This window comes from Syngnathus typhle, linkage group LG12 (assembly GCF_033458585.1).
Source record: "Syngnathus typhle isolate RoL2023-S1 ecotype Sweden linkage group LG12, RoL_Styp_1.0, whole genome shotgun sequence".
Taxonomy (NCBI): Eukaryota; Metazoa; Chordata; class Actinopteri; order Syngnathiformes; family Syngnathidae; genus Syngnathus; species Syngnathus typhle.
The window spans coordinates 196,417-220,169 of record NC_083749.1 but is presented as its reverse complement, the minus strand read 5'-3'; the positions used below and the strand labels follow the sequence as shown (position 1 = coordinate 220,169).

Below are 23,753 nucleotides of genomic sequence, written 5' to 3'. Positions count from 1 at the left end.
ACTCGGACTTTTGACCTTTTGCAGCAGCAACAGCGGCCTCTGCCGGTTTAAATCTGAACTGTTCACTGGAAAAGGCTCCATCGTGCTTTTGCTGATACATGCTGCGCCTCAAATTGATGTAAAGTCGATGGTCGGAGGTTTTGAGACTACGGAAGTGGTAAGTGTGAAATATTTAAGGCAAATGAACATTTCGCCTCAACTTTTTTAGTGGAGCTAACAGTCGTTAGATAGCCACCGGGTAGCATAGCACTTCTTCCTCCTGCTTGCCCCGCCCTTACCCGTGTGCTCCCCTCAGGCCGCGCATGCGCACGGTGCCCCGCTGTGCGCCGCTCTCTCTACTGTTTGCATTGTGTCTGAGCTGAACGGAGAGCCGGACCGGCGAGCCCGTCCTTCGAATATTAAAACCCCCCCACCGCGGCAATGTCGGGCAGGTCGGTCCGAGCGGAGACCCGGAGCAGGGCCAAGGATGATATCAAGCGAGTTATGGCCGCGATCGAGAAAGTACGAAAATGGTAAGCGGCGGTGGTGGAGGGCAAGGCGGGCGGGGGAGACAAAAAGCCGTCTCTGGTTATCTAACGAGAGAAAGCCGTGTTGGGGGAGGAGAGGAAACCGAATGAAAAGAGACAATCGGGGGGCTTTTCACGGTCGAGCGAGTTCGCGGCGCATGTGTGTACCGGCGGAGGGCAGCTGTAGCCCGGCCGCCGAGCAGCCTTCTCCTCGCCGCGCGGTGGAAGCCAGGAGCCATTTCGAAAGCAGTCACATGAAGCCGCCTGACGCCGAGCACACACGGCTTTGAACGCCCCGGAGAGCCGCGGTACTCGACCCGGTGTCGTTTGGACGACGAAGCCCTCGACTCGCAGCACTTTTAAACAGTTTGGGGGGTTTTAAACCAAGCGCTTTTTGATCGAAGTGAGTAAGCGAACAAGGCTCCGGGGTGACTGTGGGGGTGGGGAGGGGAGCGGGAAGTAGGCTGCTGGGACGGGCGGTGAATGGCTTGACAATTATTTCAATTATTTCTCATTTCTTACTATCATATTTAATTAGCATGTACACTTGTGTGTGTGAAATCGTCGCCACATCTGACCACAATGTCATTTTTGGCTTGGGAGCATATACCCTTGGTCAAAAGGTAAAAAAATAAATAAAAGGTCATGCTCCATTAGCATTTACATTAGTAATAGAAAAACAAATATTAAAAACAAGATTTTGCTTCATTTCTCCTGAGACCCATTAAACTTTAAAACCCTTTTCCAGCCATGTTGTCAGGACATATTTAAACTGGGCTTAGTATTGTGCAGTTTTTATGAATATGTATTGCTAACATGGAATTCTGATATTGTGTCCAGGGAGAAGAAATGGGTGACTGTGGGAGACACGTCTCTTCGTATCTACAAATGGGTGCCCGTGACGGAGCCCAAGTCGGATGACGTGAGTAGGCTTGCAAAATTCCTGGAATTTGGAAAATGGAATGGTTGCTTCAAAATAGTTTATATCATCTATCCTGACTAAAACCACATTTTATGCAATGTGGGCAAGAAGTTGTTGGTTTTACATGGAGGACAAAAGAAAATGTTTCTATTTATGTAGACTGTCGATAGTAATCAATGAAAGCAATGACAAGGAGTTTGATCGGTAATTTGACTTTGTTTTTTTTTCTTCCCTTTTAATGTCTTGAAGAAAACCAAGAGCAAGAAGAAGGGCAAGGATGAGAAATACGGTTCGGAGTTGACCACTCCAGAGAACAGTTCCTCTCCCGGCATGATGGACATGCACGGTGAGCGAATCCTAAATGCTTTCCTGTTCTGCATTTCACCTTTCGAAAATGTCAAATGTTTCTTGTCGAATGTTTAAATGGTCTCCAGATGACAACAGCAACCAGAGCTCCATCGCCGACTCGTCGCCCGTCAAACAGGAAACGAGTTGTAGCACCAGCCCAGCACCCGAGTCCACGGGGGCGTCTCACCGCGAAAACAGCGACGTCAAAACCGAGCAAAGTCCTGACGCTAAGAGGGGTGAGACGTCCCGACAATAATATGCCTTGGAGCGGCAAGAACCGAATCAGTGCAGAATAGGGGACAGGCACAAAGTCAAGAACCTACTCTGCCGTTGTTCCCCAGCACCAAAATAAATTGGAGCTCCAATTGGCATTCTTCGCTCATGTCTTGCTTCTGTTTCTGCCATCCTCTCAGGTAAGAGCGTGGCGTCGGCGGAAGCGTTGGAGCGTAGCGTCAAGCGAGACGCCGATAAAGACTCCTCCGACAGCAAAGCCGCTCAGGTAACCGTGACAACAAATCATCTTTGCACTGCAATGGATGACAAAGCCGCCAATCCGACGTGTTTTTGTTTGGTCTCAGGATGTGGACCAAGAGGCTCCGCCCACCAAGAAGTGCAAAGTGGAGTCTCAGGACTTTGAGGAGAGTTAAAGGTTCCTCGACGCCTCCCCTCCATTAACTCTATTAGGGCTAATGGACTCACACAGACATCCCCCCCCCCCCCCCCTAGTACCCAAGGGAGACTCAACACCCCTTCCCCAACTAATCCCCCTAGTGTCCACCACGGATGTTAGAAATTTGATGCCGCGCTTCCAGTCCACCAACAAGGAGCATCCGCCGGGATCGGGGAGGATTCCGGGGGCTTGGGGGGGTGCCTGTATGGTTCTGCTAGACTGATTTTAGGATTTCTTTCCCTCAGGAGGGTCAACGCACTGTTACGAAAAATGGATCACGGGAAAAAAAATCGTGCTGCTGTTAGTGGAAGTCTCTTCTCTCTCGCCACGGTGTCCCGCTTTTTTAATCAAAGGCGGCTTGTGGTGCCATCTTTTTAGTTTTGCCTTAAAAATTCACCCTGGACGAGCACCGTACGAGTTCAGTTAGCTTAGCGAAGTCAGGAAGCAATACCCCGCTTTTTATCGTCACGCCAGCTCATAGGATGAAAGGAAGCCAATGTATGTTACCATCTATTATTTTGCCTTAAACTCTATTCCATATGAAATAAGGATGATGTCGTCGCACACTACAGATTGAGTTGGTTTAGCATTAAATCCGGAAGCATGTTTTTGGGGGGGTATGGGTTAATGCAGGAAAGCCAGAAAGATTTGTTCTGCTCTTCCATGCTTGATGGCAACTTCCTGCCCTGTTTTTTTTTTTTTTTTTGTACAAAATAACCCAGGTGACCTAATAAGGTTAGTGCAGTCCTCACACAGTAGGCAACCAGAAAATAGGACAAACTGAGGCCTGTTTGGCTTGATGCGAAATTTCCGGGCCTGCTTTTTCCAGATGACCATCATCTCTACTTCTGAGAACTTTAGCTGTTTCTGACATTACTGTTTAGTTTTTTCGTGGATTTATCCAGGTGACTATCATCCTCACACTCAATCTCTTTAGTGTATCTTAGTATGACGGAAACAATACTAACTTCCCACTAATATTTTGTTGTTTTCTGGTGCTGTCTAATGGCTCTCTACTTGAACTTCCCGCCGGTAGCAGACTGGCTAGCCGGCTAGCTAGCGGGTGCGCACACATGGTTGGAGAGAAGAGACCCGGTTCAGAGGATGGATTAGCATATACCTCATTCCCAGTCCAGCCGTGCTGGAGTTTCCAATGCTATTCTCTATGACATTGACACGGTGTAATTAATTAGCATTAATTAATAAGCGCGCTGACTTTTTCAACCCGTTGTAGCTTTTCACCCATTTGAGCCCAGGAGTCGCTTCTAAGTGTGTTCACAGTGTGAAATCTTTTACCCATTTTTCTCCTTTTCTCTCACACCCTCTGGACCAGTTTTGTTTGTTTCACTTTAGAACTTGTACAGCTTTGGTTTGACTTATTTATTCCATCAGTAGTGCTCGGTTTTTATCGTCCAATGGTTTTTGTTTTCTTAATAAAATTCTTAAAATGGACTCTGTTGACGTTTTCATTGCTTGCACCATGTGGATCTTTGAAAATTCAGCTCCCAATTAGTTTTCCTTAGCAACGGGGAATTTGGTTAACATATTTATCATGAGTTGACCCACAAAGAAAGTCCTGAAGATGCCCCAGAAGAGTGGACTTGCTGCTTGTATTGGACTACAGTACAACATAGAAAAGGGGACATTGGACAAGTTGACAACACATCCATGGAGATCCCAGCCACGTATAAAACATGAATCTATGACGTACAAAGAGCACAATTTTTTTCCCCCTATACATTAAATGGGAGGGCATCTTATAAACAGGGCAGAAAAATAAACTTGAAGCTCCATGATGGCAGTGTGCGCACGTTGGTCACATAAGCTTCTGATTTGTATTATATACAATTTTTCAACATGTGAGTCACATTGTGGATAATAGAAACACCCAGAGATTCAATATGATCCAAAAAAGTTGTGCTTCACGATGACATTGATATGTAAGCAAGTTGTTTGGCTTTGCATAAAAAGCAAGGGGAAAACGTTTGCAAGCTAAGATAGCGCGTTTTTCATTTTCGTGTTTTGTTAAGGTATGCTAATCGGCGGTACTTCATGATAATGCTAAATAATTATTTTCCCTTTTTATCCCAGGCTTAACTTAGCAAACAAGCCAGACTTTAGACTAAAATGAATAATAAAGAATAAAAAAAAGATTCATGCAGTGATCATTAGAAACTTTTTTTTTTTTTTTTTTAAAGTGATTATGTTTGGAATCAATTCTTCCGACAAAAAAAACAACATATTTGTCACGAATGGTTGCAGACAGCGTTAAAGCTGTTAAGTGTGGTTAAAGTGATCAGTGCAAAGACGGCGAGTTCGTAGAGCTGCTACAATAGAACGAAACTGTGATAGCTAGCTTATGCCGCTGAGGAAAGCCACAAATATCAGCGGGGGGAAAAAAAAACTCATTTTGTTAAAAATAACGCTGAAGAACAATAAAAACTATTATTAAATATTAAAAGTGTCAATGCATAAAATGTGTTTAAAAGCTCAAATCACTTAGCATAGCAATATTTCTTTTCTTTTATGAAGGGGAAAATTAATAAAAGCAGGAAAGACTAGTTGAGTAATAAAATCAGTCAAAATTATTGATGTTACTAACGCGTTGGATTCATGGACGTGCTTCGTTCCAGCTAACGCCATTTTTTGTTTCCTGGATGTGCTGTCGATGTCAATTAAACTCGAAAATGGAGGAGTTGCATAAAAACATTTTTCCAAAGAAAATACTTTGTCCGATGGCTACCAAATGTTCACCTCATATACGAGACAGATCAACGACACCATAGGACGAAAATGTTTTTTTGTAAATGCATACGGGTGGCAAAAAATAAAGGAAGCATGCCATTTTGGTTTGAAGCAGCCTTTTCAGGGCAATTATAGCCATTTCCTTCAAAGAGATTCCACCTATTGATTTGATCCGAGTACTACCAAATTTGAACCTCATGTACCAGAGAGATTTGAGTCGGGCATTACATGTTGGCAAAGCGTTGCGCCAAAGTCTGATGATGTCAAACATGAGGTGACCTTGTTGGTTGGTAGCTTAACAGGAATGTCAAATACTTACGTCCACATTGCACCATGGTAGAAGACTGGATCGGTGGACTTTAGCATCTGTCTAGAAAGTGCGGTCGTCGTTGCAGGACTCGGTGGCGTGGCCGAAGACCTCGCAGACGTCGCAGTAGGGTCGCTCATTGTCGCGTTGGCCGCGGTAGCTGGAGTGCGGCACGGCGTCGGGACTCTGCGCCTGCGTGGGGCAGTCCTCCGTGTCGTGCCGGTCGAAGCAGTCGCAGATGTCGCAGAAGGGCCGCGGCGGAGCCTTGTTGTCATGCTTGGACTTTGCCGGCTCCACACTGACCAAATGAGGACAACTTTATTTTCCAGTCCACCACGCTACCCGTAAATTATTTTAATTTAGTGCGGTGCGCGCTTACCCGTCCGTGCCGTCGTTGCCAATGAACTCGGCCAAAGCTAGCTTCTTAAGTTTGATCTTCAGTTCTTCGTTCTTGCGCTGCAAGTCGACGATGACGCTGTTCAGGAAGTTGATCTGACGGGTGAAACGTTTGGTCAAACATTTTGTGGGGTGACAAAGTCAATGGCGGCGGGGATGGGCATCCGCCTCACCTGACCCTCGGCGAACTCCTTCTCCTCCCTGAGCTGCTCCATAGCCTTGTCACCTGCAGGGGGCAGTGGCGAGTTAGTGAATACAATCAAATGTAGATGGGCAGCTGAAAATGTTGTCTTCACCTGGAAGCGCCTTCTCCTGCTTATCGTCCTCCGAGGCCGAGCGTCCCATGAGCCTTTGTTCCAAGCCGCGGACGCGCTCTCGAAGCTGAGCTTTGTCATGCTCCAGCGTCGCCACAGCCGATCGAAGCGTCTCAGCCACGGCGTTCTGGTCCCGTAACGTTGCCACCTGATGGGGAAAAAAAGTGGAGGGATGTCATAATGATGACGATGATGTCATGGTCCTATTTCTGGGCAAGTACCTCATTCCTCAGAGTCTCCAGCTCGCGCTCTTTGTCATTGGCAATCAAGTCAGAAGAGTCCTGGACACCAGAGTCCTCAGTGGACATCTCTCTGTATAAAATAAATAAATAAATAAATAACTGTAGTATTCATATCTATGTATATCACCATTATATTGAATATGAATCAACGTCTCCATTTGGATTCTTATTAGTGTCTCAATTCAGATTGAAAAGCCCCAAGACATGTTTATATCAGATTAAAATAATTCAATTTTATTTTTAGTTGATATTTTGATACATGTTTGTCTAAAAAAATGGGAGGAAGCAAATTTTAATTGGAACAAACGTCTGAGCTGCGGAGACAACAGCTGTTCTCTCACCACAAAGCCACACCAACACACTCACACACACACGCATTAACGCGCACTCAGTGATGTCATTGCCGGAGCCAGGCGGCGCAAGGAGGACAGCAATTACATAACCCCAGCAGAGTGATGGGAGGAAGCAGGAAGTGTTTGATTGCTTTTATGTGATGATAACTCAACCAATTACATCCATCCACAGCTGTGACATCACGGCGGGGGGTGCATGATATAAAAACGTGCGCACGTACACACACATTCTAAAAATAAAAATGAACATCAGGCAGAAGAACAACACAAAAACATGACTCATCTGCTACTTTGAATAATTACTGCATTCTTCGCCTCTAATTTGGACGGAGGGGTATACTCACTCCCCCCCCCCTCCATTTGGCAGGTGGATTTGGAACGTATCTCCCACAAATCGACCAAAACCTGTAAAAGAGTACTTACACGTTCTTGTGGATGAGGTGCTGCTGCTCCCGAGCAAGACTTAACTCCTCCTGGTATTTGCAATTCTGCTGCTTCAGCGTGTCCAGCTGAACACAAAAACACAAGCGGGGGTCAGGAAATAGAATACGTCATGAATAAACCATACATGATAAGCAGCGGGAGGTCCCAGGGCAAAACGGAAACAACATTTAGGCGTACTAATCAATGCATAGGAGTGACTGCAAATCTCAAACGCGTCTAAAAATAAACTTTCCAACACATGCAGCAGGAGTCAATAATTGATTCAGCACTTTCACATTCGTGTGCTGCGTCATACATTTGTTTAATGACACGCCCTTCGCTTAGTCGCGTGAAATTTGGGAGGCATGTGGACATTTGATATTTTTATATTTAATAAAAAAAAATGCGAGCCAATGTTTCTGTATGTCGAGCTGCTGACTGACTGACTTGCGGGGGTCCTTAGAGGCGAGTTTAAAGAGGCAAGAAGTCGTACCTGGTAGCAAGGCGAGTACACGCCTCCGGAGTAAGCGTGATGTAGCGCCGCGACATCCATACCTGTGTTGTAGCCCCCCCCACGCTAAATAAACACAGAGCGCCGCTACGCTGGCATCAATAAAGTGCTCACCCCCTACGAGCACCGCCAGTACTGTACGATGGACTGCGAGGGAAATCAAACAGCCTCTCTCTCCATCTCTCTCTCTCTCTGGTTCAATTATGTAAGCAGGACTAAGACTCCGCCTCCATCCTCCTCCTCCTGCTGCTGCTGCTCAGCCTTTTCGTTTCCACGCCGGCGACGACAAGCATCACGCCAGGATGGAAGCATCAGCTGATGTTCACACACGTCATAAACACTGAATGTCACTTGTGCCCGCCGTTGGAATAAAAATGCATTCGGACTTTGGCTGCGGCAGCACAGTAGAAGTTATGGTTGGTCTCTCAACTTGACACGGCCACGAATGAAAATAATGATGGCCGCCCCAAATAGTCACACTTTAGGCACAATTAAAATCTTTTCACTTAAGAGGTGTCAAGGGAACTTGGAAACTATTTTGTAATGTCACGAATTTCGGTTAATTGAGGTTTACAACCGCAACAATTGGCCCAGGGAAAGGATTATTTCTCTTTTTATGAATCAGAGTGTCACACGAAGTGTGCCACGTGAGGATTACATCAGCACACGCCGCGGCGAACACATTCGAGAGCGCCCTCGGCTGCTTTTGAAATGTGCGTAATGACTTCCCGTGGGCGCTGTTTCCAACAATTTCTAACCTGCGTCTCCAGCGCCTTCTTCTCATTGGTCAGCTTCTCCAAGGACAGCAACGTCCCCTCCGACGTCTCGATAGCCTGTGTCCAAAAGATGGCAAACATGTGACTCGCACACTGATGTAACTTATGACGAGTGCGCTGGTCGCCCGAGAACATGAGATAATACGTTTTATGCTCCGCGTCCGCTGGAGCGTGCACCGACCGGAACGCAGCGTACGCAGATCCCTTGGGGGTGAAGGTGCTCCATTTAAAGAAAGGCTACCCAAGCATCAGGCCATGGATCCCATTTGGTACCCGGCCGCAGAAAGGGAGACGACTAAATATATTTTAGGACTACAACTATTATTTTAATGATTGAACGATCTGTCGATTACTTTTTTTGATGAATCCATGACTCGGATTTTTTTTGTTTTACATCTCTTTATTAAAAAAAAGTAAATTATTTCAAATTGACAGTAAGTATGATTTCACTTACTGGTTTGTATTAAATTCACACACAGCGGAATCCAAAGTAAAAGTTAACCTGAGACAGCCGAGCTTTGAGTTCCTGTTCTCGACACTGACTCCCCTCTTTCAGGTCCTGGAAGTCCTTCTTGCACTGCTCCGCTTCTAACAAACAGCAAAAGCCGCCTTGTTAGTAGGACATGGGGGGGGGAAAGGTAAGAGCTGGTGTGTTGTTTACCTTGCGCGGCCTTTGTTATCTTGGCGCTCTCTTGCTCGGCCTGCTCTAGCTGCTGTCCCTGCGGAAGAGAAGATGACCGCCATTTTTGTCTTTTGATTGAACAGGCGGAAAGGAGCTTTGTGAAGCAAATGCTTTCTAATGATGCCACAAGGTGGGGTGAGGTAAGACTAACATCATATTGTAATCCCCTGACACCACACAATTAAAAAAAAAAAAACTGGAATGACATTGATGTAAGCTTTGTATTTTTCTTTCTTACCAAGGTGCCCAGTTGCTGTTGCAGCGAGTCCTTATCGTCCTGCATGGACCGAAGTTCCTTCTCTTTGCTCTCCAGGTCCACGCTCAGCTCACTGATCTGCGAGTCAACATAAATGCAACCTGTTCACCGATCTTGGATAAATGAGAGCTTAGGTACTGATGAGCCAGAACCGACCTTCTTCTCCTGGGACTGGGCTTGGGCCTTGAGGCTGGCCAGCTGCTGCTGGGAGAGTGACGCCGCGTCCTCCTTTTGTAGCGACGCTCGAAGACGCAGCTGCAGGTCCGACACCTCTCGCTCCAGCTCCATGATGCGCGAACGCTCTGACACCGTGGCCACCTGTACGGCAAAGAGGAGAACAAGTTCTCTTTTACACCGATGGGCCGGATGGGAGTGACCTGCTAGCATTAGCTGTGGCTAACACTTGGAGCTGTGTTTGGATAAGCACAAACCGCAACGCTATGACATCATGTTATTTTATTGTTGAAGTCGAGTTAGTATTTAAGTCATAACAGAAGCAGGACAGCGTGTGACTCTGTGTAAATGACAAAGGCGGATGCGGGAGCTTCTGTGACGGTTCTGACGAGGAGGAAAGCAAAATCTGACAATCCTGCTTAGCATCAGTGTCATACCGGCCTTATTATCCCTGTAAAGGCTTTTTTAATAACTTCAGTATGAGCCAGCCATTTTGAAGTTTTACCCTGGTGTCCTCTAAATCCCGCTGGAGTTTGTCGGCTTTGGTCTTTTCAAAGAGCAGGCTCTGCTCAAGCTCCTTAATGCAGGCGTGCTCCAGGCGGATCTGCGTCTGTTAATGCGAGAGAGAGAGAGAGAAGCGAGAAAGGGGCAAACGTGCATGCTTTAGGTCACACGAACGCACGAGAGCAGCGCAGAGAGGAAGCTTTCTGTCATACGATAAAACGTTGCGACAGGGTGACGTGAACAAGGCGTGTGCCAGCGGCTAATTTAGCACAGAAGACAAAAAGGGAGGACCGTCTGGTTCGGTGACAGGTTAGACGGCAAGTGAGGTGACGTGAAGGTAAAAGGTCAAATGAAGACCAAACAGTGCATCTGCCTTGAAAAGACAGAAAGGTGGCAAGGGGGAGGACGTGCGACACTCTCCATGCTTGTGAGTCAAGCGGCAATAGAGAACATAAAGAAAGTACGGCTAGAAAAATTAATTTAGAGGCGACATCGCAATGCAAGTGCAGCTGAAACTGACAACAAAATACAATGAGCCTGTTTTTTTTTCTTTAATAACAATGTGTTTTGATTGATTTTCATTTTATATGACCATTAATTCAATAAAATAAACTTAAGTCCCAATTTGACATGTTGTAAAAGTTTGTGTGTGGAAGAAGATGCCCATTAGACAGCTTTGATGATGAAGATTCCCTTCAGTCATCTCGAGGTGGATTCATGTTTTATGAGGCATAACTTTTTAAACTGGGCTTCATGAAAAACAGATGAATTACGTAAGCGTGGAGTTACCTCCAGGTCGCCTTTGGTGATGCACGCCTCCTCCACGCGGAACTGCAAGTCTTCTACTTTCCTGTCAACGAGGTCAGAATAGTCAAGAAGACTTTTATGAGTATAAAAGTTTGAAGCGGCATCACTCGAGAGTGCCGACCTTCTTTCCTCCTCCAGCTGGTTGAGTAGCTCCACTTTGTCCCGGTCGGCTGCTTCCACCAACGACCTCAGCTGGTCCAGCTTGGCCTCTGTCTCCACGGCGTACTGACACACACACGCACATTCAGCATGGTGGTTGATTTTTGTTTGGCTATTTTTGTTACGCACATACCTGATCACGGCCCTTCCTCAGCAGGGCAAGCTCCTGCACCACTTCCCCAGCGTGGCTGGTGGCCTTGGCCACCTCGCAGCGCTCCAGGTCGCGCTCAGCCAGCAGCTGCTCGATGTGCTGCTGCTTCTCCTTGAGCGCCTCCTGCAGCGCCGTGGTTCCCGAGATTTTACGAGCATATCTGGCCGACGTCTCCGTCAACTGAGCAAGGGAGAGAAAATTGACATTCACTGAAAATTCACGCATCGCGGTAGTGTTGCCGCCTCACCAGTCCCGCTCGGCTGGGTTTGCCGCTGACGGAAGAGGTGGTGGAGCTGATGGAACTGATGGAGGAAGCGCTCGGGCTCCTCTTGAGGAGGGACCTCCGGTGGGAGCTCCTGGCTTTGGTCGGCGTGGTGCACGGGAAGCCGATCCGGGTCACTTTGTGGACGGGGGCGAAGAGGCCATACCGGGGCATGCATTGAAAGTATCTGAGTGGGTTGGAGGGAAGGACACGGAACTCAGGATCTTTGCAAAGAAGAATCTACTGACTTTTTGTGGCATTATTGCAGAGTCAATTAAAGTGCGCATGTCCAATACAGGTGGGTGCGGACGAGCAGGTGTACCTGGTGCCAGCTACCGCGCCGTCGTTCTTGCCCAGAGGCTCATCCAGCTCCACGCCGCACCAATCCCCTTTGGCGAAATCCGTTTCACCCAGGAAACGCACCACGCCTGCCTTGGTCCCGCCAACCTGACCGCAACAGGCATAACGTAATGCTCAAATGGCTTTCAATGGGGTGTCGATGGAAGAATTGGAGATTTTTACTGGGAGGGAATGTGTATTTTACCAGGACACGATCTCCTTTCCTGAGCTCTCGCTTGTTCTTTTTTATGGAGTCCGTGTCAGAGAGGTTGGACGCTGACTCCGTTGATTGGAGTGTTCGGGTGAGCGTGCCGGTTATCTTTCCGCAGGGGGGAATGGTCCCCGTTGACGGCGTCCCACCTGACGCAGTCTCGCTTCCGCCTTGTGTGGGCTTAGCCTGTGCCCCGTTGGCTTCCTTCTCTGGCAGCGGCGTTCTGGACAGCTTAGAGGGCCGCGTGAAAATCCCCCTGCCGTCGTCGCACTGGAAGTAGCGCACGCCCGCCACCGAGCCATCGTTTTTGCCAATGGGCTCGTCCAGCACGATGCCCGCCCACTGGCCCGGGGCGAACTGCGTGCCGCCCACGAACTGGACGTGGCCGGGCTTGTTGCCATTGACCCAGACCCGTTCCCCAGTCTGGAAGTCAGTGACGCCATCTTGGCCAAGGGGGGTGACGCCACTGCCAGGGGGCTTCTCAGAAGCTGGGGGTGCCTTTGGAGTTCCTGCAATGGTAGTTTTCAAGATTTGTACGAAACTCTAGGGTTCAACTGTTGTCACACTAGCACCCACAAATTCCTCTTCTTCTGTTCCCACAGAACTGAGAAAATATGATTATCTCCTCTATTAAATAGCGCATTAACACATACAAAGAAGACATTTCGTTTACCTGAGGAAAGGGTGGTCTTCATGGTCACTACAGGCGGACGACCTATTTTACTGGGGGGCTTGAGACCGCTAACTTTGCCCACTGCACTCATGGCTCCTGTTTTGTCCATATTATGGATTGCAATCCTTCCCCACCATGTGGTTGGCGGGCCCTGAAACATGTGCATTAAGTTTCTTTACATTGTTTGTTTATGCGTGAAATACACAATAGGATCATCAAAACATTATTACGCCTTTATAAAGTGAACCCCCATCACTTTTTTTGCATGCCATGTTCTATCAACACATTGCCAAGCAGTCACTGATCAAGTGTATTGTGGGAAATGTGAATGAAAAATTCACAATTCTACCCACTTCTAATCTGGAGTGAACGTCACATCCGTACCTTTCTTTCCATTTTTTTTTCAGCAAACAGGAGTTAGTCACGTTCAAGTAAGCCAGTGAATCGCGAAGATATACAACACCGCAGGAAACCCAAACTCCATCGACAAACCTCTGCTCGTTTACCCCGCCCAGCCGGCGCGCTCGCACCAAAACAACGAGCGGCAGCCCTGCCCTGTCAAATGGCCCTGATGTCAGCCTCCAACTACTTTTACGAGTGCAAATATGTTTCCTTACGTCAGCCATACTTAAAACATAATAAAGGCATGTGTTAGGGTTGGTGTCTGGAGTCGTGTTGGACTGACTTTCCAGAGTTAACCGCCAAACAGGCTTCCAGGCAAAACTGTCATTTTTACAATTAAAATGGCGTCTAAATGCGGCGGCGTTTTTAATTCATTTTATGCTATTTTTAGCATTTTTTTATGTCAGTGTAATTCCCGGGCTAGCTAGCAACAGATTAGCAATATAAAGGCGTAAACCAACAAGGGGACGAGTTGAACATAAATGACAGCGTGTCGCCGCTTAGAACGTGACAGCGACGTTAAAGGTGGACGCGTGTGTGGGAAAGTGCCGCCGTGGACACTTACTTGCTGCCGGCTGGGGTAGATGCTGCCGAGAACCGTTACATGACATGTTTATCCAGACAGGCAGCCTTTTTCCTCTCTTCTTCTTCCTCCTCCTCCTCTTCGGGTCCCGCCTAGCATGACGTCACGAGTTTACTCCACGCCGCCTTCAGTGACCTCGCTGGAAGCTCGGTCATCTGGCCACTACAAACTCGGAGGCCGAATGCACCGCAAATATCTGCGCGGTACTAGTGACATTCTAAAATATTTAGTTTATAGAAATTCACTAGTAGTTCATCAGTTTAAAACCATCGAGAGTGAGTGATTTCCACCTCTGCCAACTGGTAATTGTAATGACCAGGAGGCACAAAAGGCAAATAGTAAATGTAATATCATCAACAATCCCGCAGACAATTAAACTCAAAGGCAGCAGGTAAGGACAGATGAGCGATCTCGAAAAGAAATCTTTTTAATGGTTTGAACAAGGGAAAATCGAAATGAATGAGACTACGCTTTCATTGGAGGGACCAGCAGCGTGTGGAGGGGCTGACACCTTTTGTTAAGGGAAAAATGAACAAAACCAAAAGAAATTTCAAGTGAGTGGCCAGGTGCTGCGCAGCGTTTTATGTACAGTAAATAAAATAGGTATAAAATGACGTTAAGGTGTACATTTGGCCGAGTTGTCGTTGTTGCAGATCACATCCATTTTTCAGTAAAAGTGCACATTTTGGTTCTTCACTTCTTCACCTCGCCCAGATCGTCGATGCTGTCGTCATCCACCTGAAACATTAGTTCCGTCAGTCGGCTGATCGCTAATTTGTTAAATTGAAGTATGTCGTAGATTGTACTATTCTTTACAATCCACTTATTTTGTATTATTATCATCACCTCTGGCCACTTGTCTTGAATGACGTCGATGATGTCGTCGGTGAAATCTCCCTGAATGATTATCTCATCCTCGGCCGTGACAGAGGCGCCACAGGAGAACTTCTGAGCAAAGAACCGCTGAGCCTCTTTCAGCTCAATATCTGTCGAACAGCCCCAACAAGTAATGCGCTTCAGTGCTAAAACACACGCAGTGTGCATGCAGTCATGTGACAAACTCACCAAAGGTTGCCAGGCCACACACCCGCGTCACGTATTTCTTCTTGGCACGTGGCATTTTGGCTATCGTCACCTTTTGAGGGACAGTCTTCTTCTTCTGTTTGATCTGACCTCGCCCTCCTGAACAGAACAGCAACAAGTGAGCACAATGGATTCAGCCGAGGTCACAATTCACTCTGCCTTGGCTGCAACGATGCTGCACAAACCCCTCTTCTGCTTCTTCTTCTCCTCCTCCTCGACGGCAGGGGGAACATCTCCAGCCTCGGGATCCTTCTTGGGGGCTTTGACTGCGGGACCAGTTGGACAGAAGGACACAAGACAAACTGTTAAACACCAACATCACAATAAACAGAAATGACTGCGAAACACTCACCTAGAGTCATCCTAGCAAAAACATCCGGGAAGTTCTTCTCCAGCCACTGCCGACATTTGGCTGGCTCGGGCATGTATTCGCAGTACTGTCCACATAATAGATTACAATTACTGATGTGACATACATAGTATATATTATTTAACGTATGTGACACTCACCTCTGAGGGCAGAGAGCAAACTGCAGAGAGGGGAAAAAAATAATTAATCTAAACTAGTTTAATGCTAATTCCCAATGGAAAGTGCCATAAACAGGCTAACAAAACAATTGTTAGTGTATATATACATACCGCCACAGTAAAGAACTTTCAATGGGTACTTTGAATCAGGATCGGCCGTTTCATGTTCTGTCGACTCCATCTCAGTAGTAGCCATCACAAAATGTCTGGGGGGGAACAGATATTAATAATCCATCCATCCATGAGATGAAGTGTAACCTTAGCTTCCACAGTAGCAGCTACGGCTAAATGAAAGCACTTGAGCCGGCTAAGACGCGTCCGTAAAACAAATCACAAAATTGAACAGTATTTATCATAACGGACAATGGCGGAGTTGTTTTCGTGCTGAAAGTATCGTAAATTGGCTTTGCAAAACACATCTAGTCACGTTAGAGCGTTTGTGTCTTCAGCCTACTGTTGAGTCACACAGCTGTCACCGTTAGCATTTGGCTAGCTTAGCAGGCTAGCTCCCGTGCCATAAACTCATGAGAAACAACCGGGCCACGTACCCCGCAGAATATCCGTTAAAAGCGATTTCCTCTCGATAACAACGTTGGCATTGTTGGCGTTAATGAACGCTTCAGAAAGTCATTCTTTGTTTCAGGCGCTATCGTAGTTTAGTTGGCGTACTTTGAGCACGCCTCTCTCGCAGCGGTTCTCTCGTTCGGGTGATGAAAGAGTGGCGATAGAAGCAGAGCTCCCTGGCAATAGCGCCCCTGCAGCCTTGGAGTACAACTACACATCCTAGTGTTGGATGAGACCTCTTCTTGCCCAGGCCTACTAACTTCCTGTCAATATTCACCCAATCGCTTCCCGTCACAATAATTAATTTCTGTGTGTAGAACAACCCGGAATAAATCGATTGTCGATGAAAAAAAAGGGACAGCTTTAATGACAAGCTAGCTTGCTCCAAACAAGACCGTGCTATGTGGGACCTTCAATGCCTCCAAAATGACCTCTGACATTCTCTCACCCTCACCACAAGGGAGTGAGGACCAACGGCGTTTGTGGGCGACGTCTTTCTCGTTGAGCCGCATTCCTGTAACTCGCTCCCGCCTGCAGATCACTGTCAGCCAAAATTAATTAAGTTTCCTTTATTGTGCCGCACATGTTGCAAAATGAGTTTATCGCCACCACGACAATGTCAGCGTTTAATTTCCTGGAAAAAATAAAATCACTTGTCAGATAAAAAAATCACTGTCAGAGTCATTCACTTGACCACTCATCCAGTATATTCAACTTCATTGTTCATCTCCCACCCACACTTCTTGTGCCCCTCAGATGTGCCCCAGGGCTCTGTCCTGGGGCCCTAGGGTGCTGTTGGTGAGTGAGTGCATGAGTGAGTGAATATGTAAATGAGCGTGTGTGTGTGTGTCGTGAAACCAGTCTTGCAGGGTTCACATTAGTTTCCTTGTTTTGGCATACCAGTTTCGCTGCCTTCACTTCATTTCCCCGAGGTCTGGCCAGTGACACTGTCACATTTTTATAATTTTACTTTTTATCTATTTATTAATTTTTACATTTGAGAGAAGATCTCTGCTGGTTTTTTTTCAGTTTAAAGGGATTTTTAAATTAAGAGTTTATCCATAATTTTGTCCTGGAAGAGTCGATCGGATTAAAGGCCATTTAATGGACTAATTTTTTGGTCGTCTTGGTTGGACGTGCTTCGATTTTGCTTCACAGGAGAGACAAGATGAGCAAAACCAAGAACAAAAGCGAGAACAAGACGGAAAAGGCCTTGGCGGCGGAGAAGGAGCAGTTTGGAAAACAACAGGTCTATTTTTGTGCTCAATGTCACTATGCATACCTAATGTCCATTCATCTGGATCCAACTTGTTTTGTTGTGTATGTTTCAGCTGCAATACATCAGCAAGTGTCTGACCCCGGCCGAAGCACCGGCTAAATCGAAATATGTGCGCAGTATCCTTTTCAATCGGGTTTAGAACCTAGTCTTGGTTTCTCCCAGACAATTGATTTCCCTTTGACGGCAATGAAAGATATCCTCCTGGGGAGTCACAAGGAAGGTGGAGCGGCCACCATGTGGTCGTACATCCTCAACCTGCCGCTGTCCAGCAACGCCATCATCAGCTGGAAGTTCTGCTACTTGCTGCACAAAGTTCTCAGGGACGGACATCGCAACGTAAGCACTGAAGGCTTCCCGAATTTGGGCGATTCAGAGCTTTTAATGAATTCCATCATCACTTTCACTTGCGTCAGGCTGTGAGAGACTCGCATAAATACTGCCGTAATGTGAAGGACATGGGCGCCTTGTGGGTGAGTGCCAGTGTTTTGATATTTTATGATGTCACGTGATGTATTATATCAGCGTTGTTCCTCCCGTAGGGCAACCTGCACGATCGCTACGGCCACATCGTGGCCTTGTCGGCGAAATTCCTCTGCCTCAAAATGGAGTTTCACAACCAGGTAAACAAACGGCTGTGACTTGTCATGCAATGTAACTTTATCTTATTTACTTGTATTCAATTGATCCATTGGATTTGAAAGCACAAAGTCATTCCGGGAAACTTGGAGGCATCCGACGAGACTTTGGAGCGAGAAGCCGGAACCGAGATGAATAGAGTGTAAGCGTGAATGAATGTTGTTGTTCTCATTGTTGAGTTGTGTGATGGTGAGTGTTTGGATTGACTGCAGGATGGACATGACTCAGGAATTGTTGGAATACTTGGACGCTGGGCTCAAGATGGCCGACACTGGTTTGTTTACTTACATGAACATACACGTAGCCACGGATTGTACCATTTAACGGCTCTGGTCTTGACAGTTTTCCGTCAGATGGAGACCAACGGAGCCAAGCCCAACACGCCGGCGGGACAGTGCCGCCTCATGCCTATGATACCGCTCATCCCCGACTGCAGCTTCCTGTACCACTTCTGCGTCTGTCTGCTCTTCAAACTCCACAGCCGTGAGCGACGCCGGATGAACTTAGGCCAAAATGGCCTCTTGCAACCAAAATGGCAGATTTCAGTTTTTCTTGGTCTGTGTGCCTTGTAGGCATCGCAGCAGATGTTCTTCTCGGCCACAGAGAGAGATTCCGGGAACTATTTAACAGGTACCGTCAACAAACGAAAGTTGAAAGTCGCCGTTTGCCAACGATGGATTTGTCAATCAGCCTCAAGCAGTTCTTCAACAAAGCCAGAGAGATTGAGTTCTTCAAAACCTACATCCAGATCCCAGAACTCCCAGATGTGGGTAATTTAGCTTTTCTTTGATTTGGGGTTGATTTTCGAACTCATTCTTTCGCTACTTTATGCCCCCCAAGGCTCCTCCCAACTTCCTGCGTGCGGCCGCCTTGGCCGAGTACAAGAGGCCGGTGGTGGTGATTCAAAACCAGGACCGCTTTGATGACGATGATACTGAGTCACAAGCCGATTCCCAGCAGGTTTGTTATTTGTTTCCAAATATACGTTGGGAGTAACGTGAGCGGAATACAATCATATTCAAAGTACATACCTGAGAAAATACAATAAAATATTTGCAGTACTGGCTAGCCTTGTTGCTAACATGCTATGTCTTTTGGTAGTATTACCTGCTGAATCAGATGGGAATGCCTGATGCTGACCAAAGGGATCACAACAATGAAAATGCGAGCCTGAAGAGAGAACTGGATGTCCTAAAACCAGAACTTGAACTCATCAAATCTGAGGTACGTTGCAGATTCCTTCGAAACAACAACAAAATGCGTGGCCCTAAATGGGAGCCTTGAGGTACACCACAATACGAGATCTGACAATAATCAATGTGCAGGCCCAGCGGTGTGTAACGGAGCTCCGAGCTCAAGTCAACCACCTTGAGGCGGAGGTGGGGGAGCAGCGCACCCACAGGCAAATGGCGCATGCAGAAAACGAACACCTCCGCAAGGAGGTGGAGGCGCTACGCCATGCCAATGTGGCTAACGTAGGCGCTCAGATCGGATTCAAAGAGGCCGACAGTAAGTCAGCCGCAACTCATTTGATTTCTTTCAAGTCCAGTTCAACACGGCTAACCTTTCTTCAGGTCGTGCGCAGGCGGCTGAAATTCGATTCACTCAACTCAAAGAGAAACATGCCGAACTGGTCACCAGTCACGCTGACCTCATGAAGAAGGTGTTCACGTTTCACAAATGTATCTACTGCCACAGTCGAATAATTCCATTCTGGTTTTGTAGAACGCGGACACGACCAAATATCTGGCCCACTCCAAACAAGACCAGGAGGATATGCTGAGGACCAAACAGAGGCTGGAGAGCGAGCTGGAGAACCTTCGTCGGGAGAAGGCCAACTTGGTGAGACCTCACAGGCTAACACCGCTAAGACAAAGCGCTAACGGTTGCGTTACAGATGCACCAGCAGCAGAATAATGCAGACCACCTGAATAAAGAACTCTTGGAGCAAAGAGCCGAGTTAGCGCTCCTTCACAGCACCCTGGCGAGCAAAGAAATGGTAAGATGTTAGCATAGCATAACCTTAGCATTTTGGTTAGCGACCACCATAACTGAATCTTACATATTTATTTGTAATGTGTGATTTTAGACAACAAACGTATAAAAAAAACAGGAGCATGTAGCTAGGTTAGCATTTCATGTCCTCCAGGAAGGCTCCCAGGCCAGCAGCAGCCTGGCGGCTCTTCAGGCAGAGCGTGACGCCCTGTTACGCTCGGCCCAGCAACGCGACGTGGACTTGTCATCAATGAGGCAGCAGCAGACCACTGGTGACCTTGAGAGGGATCGCCTGAGTCGCGAGCTGGAGGCGCTCAGGGCTCAGCTGCAGCAGCAGGTAAGAAGAAGGTTGAAGAAGGTTGGAGATGGGAAAAGTACTACACTTGACGTCAATGTTTTTGCCACAGCTCAACATCAACGCCCAGCAAAAATTGGAGATTGACAGACTGCGTCGGGAGTTGGACACCACCCGGGCCGAGCTGGCGCGGGTCAACAACAGCTTGCAGAGCAAAGAGCTGGTATGTACGGATGCGTTCTTCTTCTACTCTGGCATTCTCAAATCACTTTTAAATGATCTTCTTTCTTTCCAGAGCGGCTCGCAGCTGAGCAGCACCTTGGCGGGCCTGCAGGCGGAGAAGGAGACGTTGCTGCGCTCGGTGCGGGAAAAAGAGGCCGAGGTGAACTCGCTCCGGCAGCAGGCGCAGCTACAGCAGAGCTCCCTGGAGCAGGAACGCCAGCGCAGCAACATGGAACTGGGAACCCTGCACGCCCAGCTGCAGCAGCAGGTACGGATTCGCCGCCTTCGAGTTTCCTCTCCAACCTTCAGGTGGCTGATTTTGCGTGTGAGCAGGCCAATCGTGAAGGCGAGCTGGCTCACAAGCTGCAGGAGGAGCAGTTCTGCCTGCTCCAGTGCGCCGTGGTGGAGGCGGAAGGCATCATCCTGGACGCCATGGCCAAGCTGGACGACCCCATCCACGTCCGCTGCATCTGCTCGCCCGGTACGCTGAAGAAATCAATTTAAAAAAAGAAACGTCACAAATCCAGCATGCATCTTCTCTCTGTCAGATTATTTGGTGAATCGGGCCGAGACCACTTTGGTGTCGGTGGACAAAATGCAGCAGAGTCACGTGATCTATCTGGCAAACAGGAATGGTTAGTTTGTGCGTGATGTTGTGCCTTTTCTTCGCTAACAACCACGCCATTGTTCCCAGACGCCAGCGGCTTGCTTCGGGCGGTCACTCAATTCTCCCACTTGGCCGCCGACACCATCGTGAACGGCGGCGCCACGTCGAACTCGGCCCCCACCGACCAGGCCGACCGTAAGTCCCCGAGACTTGAAGTCCGTACGCTGCCTTGTCCGGGTTCTGTGACAAAGCGCAAATGTTTTTGCTCGGTTCAGGTCTGACTGACAGCTGTCGGGACTGTGCCAATAACTGCCTTCAGTTCCTGAAGGACTTGAAACTGCAGGCCAGCTTGCCGAGAGCCGACTCCACCGCCATACGCTACGCCATCCAGCGCATCCTCGCCCTGGGACAGGTGCCACTGGATTCAAACCGTTCCTGCGTCAAGTCTGCTCGGTTTTTAAATGGATCATTGATGTCTTTCTCTAGGAGCTGCGTCCCAAGGGGCAGGATGTCCTCAAGGAGGAGCTGGGAAACATGGTGGACAAGGAGATGCTCGCCACCTCCACCGCCATCGAGGAAGCCGTGCTGCGTATGGACGTAAGTTGTCACTCATGGACTTTTGCGATCCGACTTTGGGGGCTGAATTCTCATCATCTTCGTAGGAGATTTTGTCCCAAGCCAGAAAAGACACAAGTGGCCTGAAGCTGGAAGTCAACCAGAGGTGAGATTCCCACACCGCTCATCACTTTTCTTTTTTTATTTCAACTCCACTATAACGTTGGTGTCCCGTCACAGCATCCTGGGCTCCTGCTCCGACCTCATGAAGGTACTCATCGCTTAGGCTGCGACTTGCGCTTGTTAAAATGAGTCAATGCAATGTGCTCTGCCTGCAGGCTGTTCACATGCTGGTGACGGCCTCGACAGATCTCCAGAAGGACATTGTGGAAGGAGGGAGGGTGAGTTGAATGTGTGCTCACCGGTCATATTTATTCGATTGATTTTTATTTCATGGATAATCATATTTCGTCTTGATTTCCTGCAGGGAGCCGCTTCCGTCCCCGAATTCTACGCCAAAAACTCACGCTGGACCGAAGGTCTGATCTCGGCCTCCAAAGCAGTGGGCTGGGGCGCCACGCAGCTGCTGTGAGAGTCTCATCACCAATTTAGTCAGCACCATTCCCAAATGAATGATTAATTAGCCACCTTTGTCTTCAGAGAGTCTGCCGACCGCGTCGTGGGGGACAACGGAACGTACGAGGAGCTCATCGCGTGCTCCCACGAGATCGCTGCCAGCACTGCCCAGCTGGTGGCCGCCTCCAAGGTGCCCCCCGGCCTCCATCTTTTTGACGAGCTAACATGTAGCTGACGCATCAATCCTCTCTCAGGTGAAGGCGGAGCGCGGCAATAGGAAGCTGTCCACACTGCAGCAGGCTTCGCGCCACGTCAACGACATGGCCGCCGTGGTGGTCACCTCCACTAAGCACGGACAGCAGCAGATCTCAGAGACAGGTGAGGAGCCAAATATCGTCAGACTACGCGACTGTTACGAGCTTCAACTGGTCTTTCTCGCAGGAGCGATGGACTTCTCCGGAATGTCGCTCATCAAGCTGAAAAAAGAGGAAATGGAGGCTCAGGTGAGGTTCACTTCCGGGTTTGTGGTCCTACCATTTGCAGATTATTTTTTGAACAGTTTTACTACACACATTTGTGATGTAATTTCACTGTTGGCCACTAGATGGTGGTACACACTTTTACAGTATGTACGTTTGAAAGAAAAAGATTGAAACTTATTCCAAGCTCCAATGGCTGAATTGAACCCCGACGGTTTGGTTCCTAGGTGCGGGTTCTGCAGCTAGAAAGTCAACTGGATCAGGAGCGCATCCGCCTGGGCGAGCTGAGGAAGCGCCACTACGACTTGGGCGCCCAGCAGGAAGGCGACTTGCCGGACGGCGACGAGAGCTTCCCACCGCCGCCGCCGCCCACTCTACTGGACAGCACCTCCTTCCCTCCGCCACCTCCGCCCGAGCCCGCTGCCGTTCCCACCTTTGCGTCCACGAACCCCTTCGCACCTGCCGCGTCGCAAACCTTCTCGCTGCCGTCACAACCTTACACACCGTCTCAATCTTACTTGCCATCTCAGGCTTACACGCCCTCGCAACCTTACACGTCCTCTCAGCCTCACACGGCGTCCCAAGCTTACATCCCAAACGCCGGGCAGAATTACTTAAAAACGTCCTACTCCAGCTTGCAACCCTCATCGCTGACACCTAGCACCTCCCAGCACTCACCGCAGTCCCAGAGCACCGACTCCAAGACCACCGACTCCAAGAGTATGGAATCCGGAAAACTCAACCTGAGGAGACCGAGCATCTTCTCCAAATCCGGAAACTTGTTTAAGAATGCGGTAAGAGACGAATATTTCAGTAGTTTGTGTACTTTCAAAACTAATTTTCACGTTTGTAATTCCCTTTGCAGTTCAGACGAGGGGAAACGGGAAGTGGGACAGGGGAGTCTTGAGGCCAGACTGAAGATGGACTCACAGATAATGAAAATGTAACATTTTAATCTCATGTTTCTGTTTGCAAATTGGTCTAAGAAAGTCTTTTGTCATCTCGTGTTTGGGTGTTGAAACTGCACAAAGCTTACAATAAAGTTTACTGTTTTAAATTATGAATCATTTCAATCTGCAGCCCAAACAAATTCTGCCAGCTACCTCACGTGCTATTTTAGTACTGTGACATAACACACTGGAACATGGACGGAGGCAGGAAGTTCACACTTTTGGCCAGCAGTGAAACACGTCACAATAAAATCGAATGAGAACGCGA

The 23,753-nt window shown here is 48.0% G+C and overlaps 4 protein-coding genes across 6 annotated transcripts; 2 read left to right on the top strand and 2 right to left on the bottom strand.

The window, feature by feature from the left end:
- Positions 1-311: 311 nt before the first annotated feature.
- Positions 312-3,898, top strand: bcl7a (BAF chromatin remodeling complex subunit BCL7A). The gene is made up of 6 exons (XM_061294274.1): positions 312-512; positions 1,347-1,428; positions 1,678-1,774; positions 1,863-2,012; positions 2,190-2,275; positions 2,355-3,898. Exons 1-6 carry the CDS (start codon positions 421-423, stop codon positions 2,421-2,423), a joined length of 576 nt encoding a protein of 191 aa, XP_061150258.1. The 5' UTR covers positions 312-420; the 3' UTR covers positions 2,424-3,898.
- Positions 3,899-4,037: 139 nt separating this feature from the next.
- On the bottom strand, positions 4,038-13,834 carry clip1b (CAP-GLY domain containing linker protein 1b). Of its 2 annotated transcripts, XM_061294272.1 has the most exons (20): positions 13,699-13,834; positions 12,732-12,882; positions 12,053-12,567; positions 11,831-11,955; positions 11,494-11,695; positions 11,229-11,426; positions 11,058-11,161; positions 10,919-10,979; positions 10,131-10,235; positions 9,608-9,769; positions 9,434-9,529; positions 9,175-9,232; positions 9,016-9,101; positions 8,496-8,570; positions 7,227-7,312; positions 6,430-6,520; positions 6,191-6,356; positions 6,068-6,120; positions 5,878-5,990; positions 4,038-5,796 (listed from the first exon to the last, which is right to left on the bottom strand). In XM_061294272.1, exons 2-20 carry the CDS (start codon positions 12,838-12,840, stop codon positions 5,562-5,564), a joined length of 2,640 nt encoding a protein of 879 aa, XP_061150256.1. In that variant the 5' UTR covers positions 12,841-12,882; positions 13,699-13,834; the 3' UTR covers positions 4,038-5,561. The 2 variants fall into 2 exon arrangements, with proteins under 2 accessions (XP_061150256.1, XP_061150257.1); XM_061294273.1 differs by lacking the exon at positions 10,131-10,235.
- A 274-nt stretch (positions 13,835-14,108) lies between these two features.
- denr (density-regulated protein) lies at positions 14,109-16,057 on the bottom strand. 2 transcript variants are annotated; one of them, XM_061293450.1, is made up of 8 exons: positions 15,876-16,057; positions 15,439-15,533; positions 15,310-15,329; positions 15,152-15,236; positions 14,985-15,065; positions 14,782-14,898; positions 14,563-14,702; positions 14,109-14,454 (listed from the first exon to the last, which is right to left on the bottom strand). In XM_061293450.1, the coding sequence occupies exons 2-8, from the start codon at positions 15,521-15,523 to the stop codon at positions 14,410-14,412; spliced, it is 573 nt and encodes a 190-aa protein (XP_061149434.1). In that variant the 5' UTR covers positions 15,524-15,533; positions 15,876-16,057; the 3' UTR covers positions 14,109-14,409. The 2 variants fall into 2 exon arrangements, with proteins under 2 accessions (XP_061149434.1, XP_061149433.1); XM_061293449.1 differs by having other exon boundaries at positions 14,985-15,075; positions 15,153-15,236.
- Positions 16,058-16,773: 716 nt separating this feature from the next.
- LOC133163498 (huntingtin-interacting protein 1-related protein-like) lies at positions 16,774-23,592 on the top strand. The gene is made up of 33 exons (XM_061293448.1): positions 16,774-17,140; positions 17,223-17,286; positions 17,364-17,506; positions 17,584-17,640; positions 17,710-17,790; positions 17,872-17,948; positions 18,019-18,080; positions 18,149-18,289; positions 18,379-18,436; positions 18,497-18,572; positions 18,647-18,766; positions 18,908-19,030; positions 19,132-19,315; positions 19,381-19,469; positions 19,532-19,648; positions 19,704-19,805; positions 19,956-20,138; positions 20,209-20,319; positions 20,392-20,586; positions 20,652-20,799; positions 20,867-20,953; positions 21,013-21,120; positions 21,201-21,337; positions 21,412-21,522; positions 21,588-21,646; positions 21,721-21,751; positions 21,819-21,881; positions 21,968-22,068; positions 22,141-22,246; positions 22,311-22,434; positions 22,498-22,559; positions 22,763-23,329; positions 23,401-23,592. Exons 1-33 carry the CDS (start codon positions 17,060-17,062, stop codon positions 23,440-23,442), a joined length of 3,810 nt encoding a protein of 1,269 aa, XP_061149432.1. The 5' UTR covers positions 16,774-17,059; the 3' UTR covers positions 23,443-23,592.
- The last annotated feature ends 161 nt before the right edge of the window (positions 23,593-23,753 follow it).

Excerpts from the sequence above, each read along its gene's own strand:
- LOC133163498 (XM_061293448.1), top strand. The coding sequence starts at position 17,060 with ATGAGCAAAACCAAGAACAAAAGCGAGAACAAGACGGAAAAGGCCTTG. Across the intron at positions 17,141-17,222 it reads AGCAGTTTGGAAAACAACAG|CTGCAATACATCAGCAAGTG; the intron begins GTCTATTTTTGT and ends TGTATGTTTCAG. Across the intron at positions 22,247-22,310 it reads AGCTGGTGGCCGCCTCCAAG|GTGAAGGCGGAGCGCGGCAA; the intron begins GTGCCCCCCGGC and ends ATCCTCTCTCAG.
- denr (XM_061293449.1), bottom strand. The coding sequence starts at position 15,523 with ATGGCTACTACTGAGATGGAGTCGACAGAACATGAAACGGCCGATCCT. Across the intron at positions 15,330-15,438 it reads GAAAGTTCTTTACTGTGGCG|TTTGCTCTCTGCCCTCAGAG; the intron begins GTATGTATATAT and ends CCCTCTCTGCAG. Across the intron at positions 15,237-15,309 it reads TTTGCTCTCTGCCCTCAGAG|TACTGCGAATACATGCCCGA; the intron begins GTGAGTGTCACA and ends TTATGTGGACAG.
- bcl7a (XM_061294274.1), top strand. The coding sequence starts at position 421 with ATGTCGGGCAGGTCGGTCCGAGCGGAGACCCGGAGCAGGGCCAAGGAT. Across the intron at positions 513-1,346 it reads ATCGAGAAAGTACGAAAATG|GGAGAAGAAATGGGTGACTG; the intron begins GTAAGCGGCGGT and ends TATTGTGTCCAG. Across the intron at positions 2,013-2,189 it reads AAGTCCTGACGCTAAGAGGG|GTAAGAGCGTGGCGTCGGCG; the intron begins GTGAGACGTCCC and ends CCATCCTCTCAG.
- clip1b (XM_061294272.1), bottom strand. The coding sequence starts at position 12,840 with ATGGACAAAACAGGAGCCATGAGTGCAGTGGGCAAAGTTAGCGGTCTC. Across the intron at positions 11,427-11,493 it reads AACCCAGCCGAGCGGGACTG|TTGACGGAGACGTCGGCCAG; the intron begins GTGAGGCGGCAA and ends TCCCTTGCTCAG. Across the intron at positions 8,571-9,015 it reads TCAAAGCTCGGCTGTCTCAG|GCTATCGAGACGTCGGAGGG; the intron begins GTTAACTTTTAC and ends TTTTGGACACAG.